At 46.2% G+C, this 11,388-nt stretch overlaps 1 protein-coding gene across 20 annotated transcripts in view; it reads left to right on the forward strand.

Annotated features, from left to right (window-relative positions):
* The window catches only part of TTC3 (tetratricopeptide repeat domain 3), a 154,854-nt gene extending 148,649 nt beyond the window's left edge, over positions 1–6,205 (forward strand). For all 20 annotated transcript variants that reach the window (XM_067035090.1, XM_067035091.1, XM_067035094.1 and 17 more), the window contains 2 exons: positions 3,422–3,514; positions 4,665–6,205. In XM_067035090.1, the coding sequence (XP_066891191.1) occupies positions 3,422–3,514; positions 4,665–4,739 (168 nt within the window). In that variant the 3' untranslated portion in view covers positions 4,740–6,205. The remainder of the gene's footprint in view (positions 1–3,421; positions 3,515–4,664) is intronic.
* The last annotated feature ends 5,183 nt before the right edge of the window (positions 6,206–11,388 follow it).

Consider the following 11,388-nt stretch of genomic DNA (forward strand, 5'->3'; position numbering starts at 1 on the left):
TACGGGCAGGGTAGCTCGGGGTCCCTGCATGTAGTGACAAGAAGAGCTGTGACCACATTGTGGGAACTGGGCCTGTGGATGGTCAGATAAATTCACTTTTTATATCAAGTGTGAATAGTTGGAAAAATTGATCTTTGGATAATTTTCTTCTACGTGAGACCATGGGCTTTGGAATAACACAGACTTGGTTCCATCACTTAATAGCACTGTGAGCTCGAATCATACCTGCTTGTTCGGGTCGTTGTGGGGATGAAGTGCTGCAGTAGAATAGGCAGAGTCAAGCGCTGTGCTCGGGAAAGGCTGGTTGCTGCCCTTCTCTCTTCCCCTCAAGGGGCGCGGGGGGCACACAGGAATGAGCCCCTTACATTAATTTGCCTTTAATTTGCTATACTGATTTAGATTGCTTGTTGTCCTTTCAGACAATGAGAATGTCACAGTTACACAGAGCTTTTTATGAAATACTGTTATGTCTGTGATGTCAGTTGGCAGGGCGTTATAACTGTCTTTGTGAACGAGGCACCCGAGGCCCGGGGGGCTTGCGCACCTTGCCAGCGTTCCTTCCTTCGATCTGAACACAGCGTCCTCGGCACACTGACCAGCTCGTGCTGGGGACTGTGCGTTAGGGACCGGCTGCACGTGTGGCTGGAAGAGACGTGGCCGCCTGGCGGCTCACAGCCGTGGGCTCCAGATTGAATTCTGGTGCGAGCACGTTTCCCTGTTTTGTCCAGCTACAGTATCGCCGTTCAGGTGAGATTGAAATGAGAAGAGTTGCAGGCCCCGTAGTGCAGTCAGCAGTGAAAGACTGCACAGAGAGCGCCGGTTTGCCGACTTGAGCTAAGCAGTGAATCTTTTTTGTGAACGCGTTTTTATGCCTCCCATACATTTTCACTTTCTGCTACCCTTTGGAGACTTTCTGCATCACATACACTCAGGTCCCAGAGGGTATCACCCCAAAGGGAAAGCTTATGATCATGCAGAACATTCCTGCAAGGCCTGGCTGGAGTCCCCTCCCTCTCTCAGGGGTGTTCCTGCTGGTCACGCGCTCTGTGGTCGAAGAGCCAGGTCACCTTCTTGGCATTCTCACTGATGTGTGGGTGTGCGTGTGTGTGCGTGCTTGTGTCTGTGTGCTTGTTGGCCATCCCAGGATAGACTGTAATCACCTTTGGGGAAGAGATTGCTTTCTACTTCATGGTTGATGTTGATAGTAATAAAGGTGTAAAAGCTGACTTATAAGAATAATATGTATTGAAACTGGGACTTAATTTGCTAAGCATAGGTAGTTTTTAAAAAATTTAAAGTAGGGCTTCCCTGGTGGCGCAGTGGTTGAGAATCCGCCTGCTGATGCAGGGGACACGGGTTCCTGCCCCGGTCCGGGAGGATCCCACATGCCGCGGAGCGGGTGGGCCCGTGAGCCACGGCCACTGAGCCTGCGCGTCCGGAGCCTGTGCTTCACAATGGGAGAGGCCACAACAGTGAGAGGCCTGCATATCACACACACAAAAAAAATTAAAAGTAATTTGCTTTTTTTTTTTAAATTAATTTAAAATTTTACTTTTGGCTGTGTTGGGTCGCCATTGCTGTGTGCAGTCTTTTCTCTAGTTGTGGCGAGCAGGGGCTACTCTTTGTTGTGGTGGGCGGGCTTCTTATTGCAGTGGCTTCTCTTGTTGCAGAGCATGGGGTCTAGGCGTGCAGGCTTCAGTAGTTGTGGCTCGCGGGCTCAGGAGTTGTGGCTCACGGGCCCTAGAGTGTGTGAGCTTCAGTAGTTGTGGCTTGCGGGCTCAAGAGCACAGGCTCAGTAGTTGTGGCGCACAGGCTTAGTTGCTCCACTGCATGTGGGATCTTCCTGGACCAGGGATCAAACCCATGCCTCCTGCATTGGCAGGCGGATTCTTAACCACTGTGCCCCCAGGGAAGTCCCTGCTTTGTATTTTTAAAGTACAAAAGTTTTGTGGTTCATAATAGAAAATCCAGATAAAAAGAGCTTATAAAGAACCCCAAAACCCACCCTCTAAGGGTAACCAGTACTATCACATCAGTATATATTTTTCTAAACTCTTTTGTATCTGTGTGCATACGTGAATTTAGTCAACTGTACATATATTTGTGGTGGTTGTTTTTTTTCAATTAGAAATATATTGTGCCCACTTTTCCATACTAGGAAATAGTCAAGTTAACCGTGGATTTTTCTGAACTTTGCAGAGGCCTTAACCTGCCCTTTCCCCAGGGCTGACACCTCCATTTCCTCCCAGACCCTTCCCTGGGGGGCTGCAGAGAGGAGTGAGAGCACATCTGTCCTGTTGCTGCAGCGGCGACAGTGCTATGGGAAAGACAGCCCCGTGCAGCGGTTCAGGGTTTCACAGCCTTCAGGCACTGCCCCCAGCTGTACTCCCTGACCTTAACCCACTGCCAGGGCTGCGTTCATTCACTTTCTTGACAGTTTATGGAGTCTCAGTTTGGGGCCAGGTTCCTTGCCAGCTGCTAAGAACACAGATAAGCAAGCATTTCCTGCGTTACGATGGGGAGTGAGAGCGGGGTTAATTATGGGCTGTGGGGTGAGTGCCGTGAGCCGCAGGGAGAGCTTCGTGCGCGGCGTTCGAGGGTTGGCGCTCTGGTTGGCGCTCTGCCCTCACACAGAACACGCTGTCTGTGCGCAGCAGGGTGTGAGCGGCCAGGGCCGGAAGCCCTCCCGGCTCATCTCCGTGTCGCTGTGCGCTGCACAGTCCCGGACCACGGAGGTTTGCTGAACGAGCCATCAGTTCGTTTTGTTTTGATTTGTACAAGTAATCCATATTCACGGAAACTTCAGAAAACTGGCAAAGAAAATGTTAAATCTCTCAACCAAAAGTAGCCAGTAACCACTGTTACCATTTTATATCTTTCCAAACTCCTTTCTAGGCATCTCTATATATACACATTCTGTTTTTCAAAAATTGAATTATATAATCATATGATACATACTGTTCTGTAGCCTGCTTTTATTCAGAGAGTTTTTGTGACTAACTTTCCACGTCACGGATTATGGAATTCCGTCATGATTTTAATCAGCCCTGTGATAATCCATAGTGTAGAGATGTCATAATATATTACTGTCTCCAACTGTTAGATAATTAGATGAACAATTAATTTGGAATATTCAGCTAGTACCATACTTTAGGTATGGGTTGGGGTAAGTAGGTATTTCTAGTATTTTAGCTGGGAATGAGTTAACCACATAAAACATGTTTTTGTCTGAGAAAATTAAAACTTTATTTTTTCCTAAGAAATGTTATTAGAAAATAAGTTGTTCCCTCAGTCTCCTTAACTATAATTGAGAATAATTTGCTACCTTAGCTGTGAAAGTTCTGGAAGGCCACTTGTAAGAAGAGCTCATGTAGTAAGAAGAAATTTAGTCTTTACTATTGAGGTGCATTTGTTTCCACAGGTGTCCGGTGCAAATTCCTGTGAAATATGCCTGGAAGTATTCAAATCCAAAAATGTACGTGTGCTGAAATGTGGGCACAAGTTTCACAAAGGGGTAAGAATTCTCCTTGGCCATCCTCATGTCATGCATTTTGACTATGGAGTATTTTGAAAATAAAAAGGGACTTTGTTTACTAGGCTTCAGTGCTTGCATTTTCAAAGCACTTTCTAAGCCTCCTCATGTCTGTGGTGATTGTCTCCCTCCCAGAGGTTGATGCTGCGGGAAGGGGAGCGGCTTCCTTTGCCGGGCACTGGGCACTGTGCGCTGTCCTCTTCTCTGCGTCATGAGTGGGAGAGAGCAGTTGGCTCCATCAGTTGCTGAAAGTCAAAGCAATACTAGTTCCTTAGAAGTCAGGTTTTTATACGCATCACTTTCTTATATGCACGGTCAAACAGATACACAGTGCAGCAGTTTGTCAATTTACTGCAGTATGTGAAGTAAGTTTAACATTTTGGAGGAGAAAAACTAAACCTAACTGGGTCCACTGTGCCTGATCCTGGGAGATTCTGGCCCGTGCCCTTCCAAGATTGGTGGTAACTGTTTTGGTGTTGCGGGTGTTGTGAGCATTTGTCCTCCACCCCTGCTGCTGGGTTAGAGCAGATCAGGTCTCTGCCCTGTCAGTGTAGGAATCCCTGAGAAAAGGGATACACACGGTATACTCAGTAGAAAGAGTCCAGACAGCTTGTAGTCTCCCGCGTGGCCTGCCTTCTTCCTCCTTTCCGGGTAGGGGCAGCCTGCCTGGGCTCTCGAACTTAAACACACACTTGGCTCTGTAGCAGCAGCAGGCCAGCCAGGAGCACGCTGGGTAGACAGGCTCCGGTGAGGCTGTGTGGCGTGCAGGCTGGTGGGATGGGCAAGGAACAAGACCAGGCAGACGGGGTGAGTCCAAGGGCCAGCCTCGAGAAGTCAGGGTGGCTGAAGCACGAGACGGGAGCAGGGTGTGGGGGGATGGGAGGGCAAGGCCATGCCCCAAGGTCAGGCCCTGAGTGTTCAAGGTCACATTCTGAGGTGGGTTTCTTTGTTCCTGGAGCTTGGTCCAGACTCCTACCCTGAGCAGGCTCTGGTGTCCCTGGGTGTTGGGTGGCTCCAGGCCCTGCCAGATGTCACGGTGAAGTTAGCCGTGTGTGCTGAGGCTAGTGGCACGGGAGGGCTGAGGGTCCACGTGCTCCTAAAGGCACTGGCTAATTGTCTTTTCTCATTTCAGTGCTTCAAGCAATGGCTTAAGGAGCAGAGCACTTGCCCAGCCTGCCTGGCTCGTGATCTCCGGTCAGAAGAGTAGCCTGCCCTTCCGGAAGAGGCCCACCCACTATTCTAGGTAGTTACAATCCACTAAAGAGTATATATTGTTTGTTGAGTTGCAAGAATAACAATATACTACCTTTGATATAAAAAGCAACATGTGAAGATTCTTTGCACCGTGTGTCACGGTGCTAATAAATGGAAATCTTTAATATAGTTGACAGTAAGTAATGTCCCAACTCGGACTAGCCACTTAATAATCGCCCAATGGTGGCTGATAAAGTTATGTGTAACCACATCCTTATATTGCCGGGGCCGCTGCAGAGGTGCTCTCTGAGGTGGAAGGAAAATGTGAGTGCCTCAAAGCAGGACTTAAATTATAAGCATCCTTGACCTTTTAAAGTGCCCCTTGTTAAAGTTTTTTGAGATCAGTATTCTTAAACCAATGCCTACATTTTTCCTTAAAGATTCTGCATTTTAAAAAAATGGGCTTACGCAAACCACATTTGAATAGGTTGTAGTTGATGTTAAAATATTGGCTGATTCAGACCAAAAGATTCATTCAGATCTCCTCTTCATGTGATTTTTTTTTTCTTCATGTGATTTTGATTTTTCATTTCATTATTGTATTTCTCCCCAGTCGATTTATAAGTGCTTGTGCTTGTTTTTCATCTTAAAGACATAATGATTTTTGAAAATCACACAAAAAACTAATTAACATCAGCCAAGACTTTTTTTTAACCCCTAAAATTGAGTCTCCGCATCCATTATCCCAGCCCCACACCGGGAACTTACTCTGAATACTTTTCTGTTCTCATTAGTGATGTTGTCCCTCTTTATGAGTTAGACAACAAGTGTTTGGGTGTCTCTGTCTAGCACACAGTGGGCACTTTCCTTATCCTACCACCAAAAAGAGACACTTGTGTAATTAGACAGTCCTGAGGTGTCCCTGTTACAATTGTTCGGTGTTTGACATTTGTGTAAAGTAATGCATGCTCTCTTGTACTGTGGCCTGAGAACAAAACTGTAACTGCATTAGAAACTGTTAAAAAATTAGTTCTCTTTAGTGACTTCATAGGCAGTAGTAGTAAATACAGAAGCATGAATTCTGGACACATTCCATTTCTCTCAAACAGGAAGGGTCAAAAAATGTTTTTCCGTGTGTTCTTGTTACCCCTGGAAGCTCACAGTCCCACGTTCATGAGCTGATTTGGTCGCTTCCCTCTGCCTTGGTTCCCTGTGAGTTTTGATGTCTTAGTGACTTAGTGCATAGAAGCTTCCTCCATATTTTGAAGCAGGTCCCTAAAACATTGTCTGCACGCTCAGAATAACTGAGGACTTGTGGATATGAAGATACACAGGGCCCAGTTTGTAGCAGCAGTTACAAAGGGAAAGAAGAGCAGCTGGAGAGAAAGAACGTGTTTTGTACATAACTTCAAACAAATACTTGTGAACGTGCCTTACACATGTCCTGTAAGTGTCGAAATAAAAAGCATCCTAAAATAACATCAGTTTACTGTCGTGTTTATCTGCTCTTTGTCAAATAATTTAAAGTATTCTACTTGAAAATTCAAGACGTCTGTTACGCTGACATTTTAAAAGGTGACTTCATTTGGAAAGAAGAGCCGTGGTACGTCTGAGGAGTCTAACCAAGAGGTCTGAGGACGTTTTAGAGCCTGGATCAAAAACATCCTTTGTGCCTGTGTAGAGGTTGGTAAAGTCAAGTTCACAAGATTGGCTGTTGAAATTTGTGAATGGAAAGATTATTACAGAGATGGTAGAGTTTACTGTTTAGGCTAGAATAAGAGGTTTTTCATGTGAATACACGTGAAAATGTTAGAGTTGATCAAATTGCATTTCTCAGTATTGACTTTTTTGAGGTACTTGTGGATGGTTAGCTGACATTTGGTCCACACCAAAATGTCCTTGATATTTGGTCCTGTCTAAAACCATTTGGCGTGGACCAAATATGCTTATGGATGTTTTAGATTGGGCCAGATTTCAAGGACCTTCTGGTCCTTGTGGACTCATGAGAAGGGTTTCCCTCTTAGAGGACCTTCTGGTATGCTGAGCACTAAGAGATGATTGAAAAGAGCCAGTGTTGTCAGTCTGTGTCTTTAATCCAGTAGCATTTAATCGAAAGTAGTGTATAACTTAAAACCATGACTGTTCCTAAGAGCTTGGATTATTTTCCCTGCTGAAAAGTTTAATCTATGCTATAAATAACGCATAATCCAGTATAAAACTGAAATGGTACCCCAGCATTGCAAAATGTTACTACACTTTTAAGGTTATTTCAAAGACTGTAGAGAGGAAACAGGTGGGAAAAGTGATCACACCACAAAACTGAAGCAACGCAATTATTTTAGGTAGTTTTTCAGTCAGATGTTGCTCTCTGGAAAAATGGATTAAAGGAAACAGGTAAAAGAGATAATAGCAAGGTGGAAATTTCTTTCATCAACATATGAGGTACTTGCTGACGAGGCTGATAAAAAGAAGACAGTGAAGTAGATGGGAAGGCTTGTCTGAATGAGGACCAAAACCATCTCCAGTATGACCCTTCGTGGAAGAAATAGGAAATACATTTCAGGTGTTTTAACTTTAATCAAACTTGATTAATAAACGTTAATCATCAAACTGTATTAAAAAAATAATTGAAAGAAGAATGGATCATCGGTTGTATCTAATCCCTTTTTCTCCTCTTCACCCTGACATGATCTACTTAGAGGACACGTCCACCTTCAAGTAGCCGTATACCTTCAGTGCTTTGCTGAGAAGGGTGAGCAACAGTGAAAACCAGTGTGTACTGAGTATCCGCTGTGCACTAGGCCCTGGGTTCGACACCCTGATAACAGCAGTGAAGGAGAGACAAGGACTGTGAAATTTGTCTTCCAGTTACAGACAGTACACAAATTTAGAATGTAATTTCAGGTGCTGAGAAGGGCTTTGGAGAAGTATCAAGGAAGGTGTATAGATTAATAATAAAATTCCTGTACAGTGCTTAGCGTAGTGCCTAGTGCATCAACCTGTGATAAAGGGGAGCCAGTGATTGTTACTAAGGTCAGGGCCTGGAAATCGCACAGGGAGAGAGAGCTTGGTGGTCCTGTGTAAGAAAAGCTTTGTTAGATTAGGAGATTTCCTCAGTGTAGCCTAGACCGTGGAATGTAGTCAAGTAGAGGACAGAGCGAGAAGAGATCAAATCACCTCAAAGTCGTTTTGAAAAATAACAGCTTTGTTCCTGAAATCTCCCTGAGTTGACTCTGGTGACATCATGATTCTGTAGCAAAGGATAATTTCACCTGTGGCTTTCCCACATCACCTGGATGAGCAGTTTTGAGGTCGCTTTTCCGTTCAGTTTGGTTTTAGGACCAGAGTTCCATGCCTGGCTCGGCTGGGGGTTTGTACTGGAGCATGGGAGAGGCCTGGGCAGGCTCAGCCCAGTGGAGGAGGCATGTGATCCCAGCTCCCCGGTTTGGGGGGAGAACTGCTATTACCATCACCTCCAGTTTGTATTGTCTCTTCCTATTTACCCTTTAAAGGTAAAAGAAAAAAAGGTAAAATATTCAGCCAAAATCCAGAAATTAAACAGCATTAGTAAACAACAAAATCCTAATGAGACAACCATCAATAATCAGAGAAAAGTTTTTAGCCGCATTAAGAACACTAATTTTAGGGGCTTCCCTGGTGGCGCAGTGGTTGAGAATCCGCCTGCCGATGCAGGGGTCACGGGTTCGTGCCCTGGTCCGGGAGGATCCCACATGCCGCGGAGCAACTAAGCCCGTGAGCCATGGCCGCTGGGCCTGCGCGTCCGGAGCCTGTGCTCCGCAATGGGAGAGGCCACAGCAGTGAGAGGCCCGCATACCACAAAAAAAAAAAAAAAAAAAAGAACACTAATTTTGGGCATACATGTGGGAAAAAATGAAGCTTGACCTCAAACCATATATAAACATCAATTCCAAATGGATGGATTCCAATGGATTCCAGTGGTCCTAAATATGAAAAGTAAAATAATAAGGCTTCTGCAGAAAACACAGTCTTCTTGGCCTTGGCAAAGATTTATTAGGACATGAAAAGCACTAACCATGAAGATAAAAATCTGATAAATTGTATCATTACAATTAAGAACTCTATCAAGTCAAGCTATGAAGTGGAGGAAATTTTTAATACTTCCAACAAAGGCTTCGGAATATATTTTAAAATGTTAAGAAGAAGAAAAGAACATGATGTTAAGAAAAAGTTGATACATTTAGAAATGAGCTAGAGATTTGAACAGGCTCTTCCCAAATATCCAGATTAATAGGCACTTTGATGGCCAGATTTGTTCAATATCCATCATCAGAGAAACACAAATGAAAACCAGTGACGTAGGTGCCACCAGATGCCACCAGGATGACTAAAATAAAGACCAACAGCTAGTACTGTAGTACCCTATGACGGAGTCCCACGCCAAGGCATGCACTTAACAGAAATGCATGCCGTAGTACAGTATTTTAATACGTGCTTCATTCGTAACAGCCTCAAACTAGAAACCATCCAGATGTCCCTCAACACAGAATGGACAAATCCTGGCCGATTCACATGATGGAATACTCGGCAATGAGATGAAGGAAGTACTACTACCCAAAACTACACAGATGATTCTCACAAACAATACCGAGCCAAAGTAGTGAAACAAAATAGAATTCCCTTTATGTGAGTTTCGAGAACTGGAAACTGGTAGGAGAGGTCAGCATCCTTACCTGCGAGGTGATGCTGCTCACAGGGAAAGGGCATTGGAAATGGTCTGCAATCTTCAGCCGAGCAGTGCTGAGCAGAGTCATTCAGAAAATTCACGGAGCTGTACATTAAAAGTGCGGGCAGTTCTCTGTTGTTTTCAGTAAAACTGAACAGCAAGTGTAAAAAACAAGACAAAGCTGATACACCTGGGCCCCAGAGGCATCGTGATTATGTGGTCCCTGGCGTAGCTCATGGGAAGCTGGTCCTGCTCCTGTGTGCACGGCCCTCACAGCTGTTCGATTACATTCCCATCAGAGGCCCGGAGTGACCTGAACGCCCCACCGTGGAACAGGTGCCCCCTCCTTGGGTTGCCGGCTCCTGCAGCCTCCCAGCAGGGACCTCAGCCCGCCAGCAGGCCTTCGGGAAGTTGCTCCGTAGGGTGGTGAGGAAGTGAGCCTGATGCCAAATTCGTTACTGCTGCCGAGTTGAGATCGGACAAAAGCCCGACCACACCTTGCTAGGAAGGTGGCGCCAGTCATCTTGCGGTTGCCTGGTACTAGCACGGAGGACCGTCCCCTTTGCAAGAACCGGTGCTGGCGTCCTTGGCGTGGGTGAGGTCTGGGGTGCTGGAGTCTGCTCAACCTGTCCCCAGTAACAAGAGCTCCTTGTTAGGTTTTCAGGACTTTTGTGATCTGGCTGTTAAACTCCTCTTAAGAGTTGAATTCATAAACGTACACTTAATCATATAGAAAACAAAAGCAATTACTTCCTGATTACTACAGTTTATATCATCCATGCTTTTGCTGTAGGGTGGAAATGCTACGTAATGGGATTCTATGCATCTCTTCCCAACTCCAGTGGTGTTCAATGGTGTCACATAGATACCTTAGAAATTACATAGGTGTCACGTAGACGGCTTGAAATTGGCTGTGGTGGGAGTATTTACACCACAGAAATGGGCAAACGCTACATACGAGGCCCCCGCCCACCGCAAAGAATTTGTGAAAGCGGGAGTCTTGTCTGTACGAGAAGAAGCCTGTCTGATGGCACTGAAGTTGCCCTCTGTGTCTTTCTCATTTCACACTTGACCTGGTGATGAGGGGACTTTAACACGTAAGCCCTCTGAGGTGATTCAGGCTGAATGAGTCCCTCCCCATGGCTCCCTTCGGTGGGGGTCCTCACTCTCACCGCCATGGCTGCTTCCTGGCGCCCCCCCGCCCTGGCCCCATCCTGGGTCTGTCATCCCTAGAAGAAGGCGCTGCTCACCGCAGTGCCCAGGACGCGCCGGACCAGAGTCAGAGGCCCCAAGTCCATCACCGAGTCAGCCTCTCCCACAGCAACTTTGCCCCCCATCTCGCCTGGCCCTGCTGCAGGTCCTCCTCTGCTGAAAACCAAGGAAGGCCCCCTTCTTGCCTCTGGCGACGCCCTGCCTCCAGAGCTTGCAGGTAAACCCAGAGCAGGTGTGCTTCAGGAGGGTCAAACGGAACAGCCAGGAGGACAGGTCCAAGCCCGAGGCAACTGACTCATCTGCCCTCCCCTTGAAATTGGGCCACAGCCCTCGGCAGTGCCGCAAGAGCCTCCACGACACAGCGGTTAGTACTTAGCGCCCGGGCCTCTGTGGCCGGACGCTTCAAAGAGAAAGCCCTGCTCTTTCCAACACGTGTTTTTGTGTCAAACAGAGGTGTCATTGTTTTCAGCAAATACCTTGGGATTCGAGTGAATAAATAGCATTCTGTTTTCGTAACTTCTTTCCCTCCACTTTTCAGAAGTTATGTATAAAGGCATTTTGCCTAATTCCTTGAGCGCTCTGTTTCAGCTACTATTTGTTTGGTGTGATAGAAAGGTCTTAATTTAGATCTCCCCGCTGCCAGTTCCAGGAAACCTGCCACCAGCTCCAAGCTTCGTGTCCTGAAGTGCCGCCCCGTTCTAGCAGGGTGAGCCAGCAGCCTCCCAAAAAGGAAAGCAATTGAACA

Source organism: Kogia breviceps, chromosome 5 (genome assembly GCF_026419965.1).
Source record: "Kogia breviceps isolate mKogBre1 chromosome 5, mKogBre1 haplotype 1, whole genome shotgun sequence".
Taxonomy (NCBI): Eukaryota; Metazoa; Chordata; class Mammalia; order Artiodactyla; family Physeteridae; genus Kogia; species Kogia breviceps.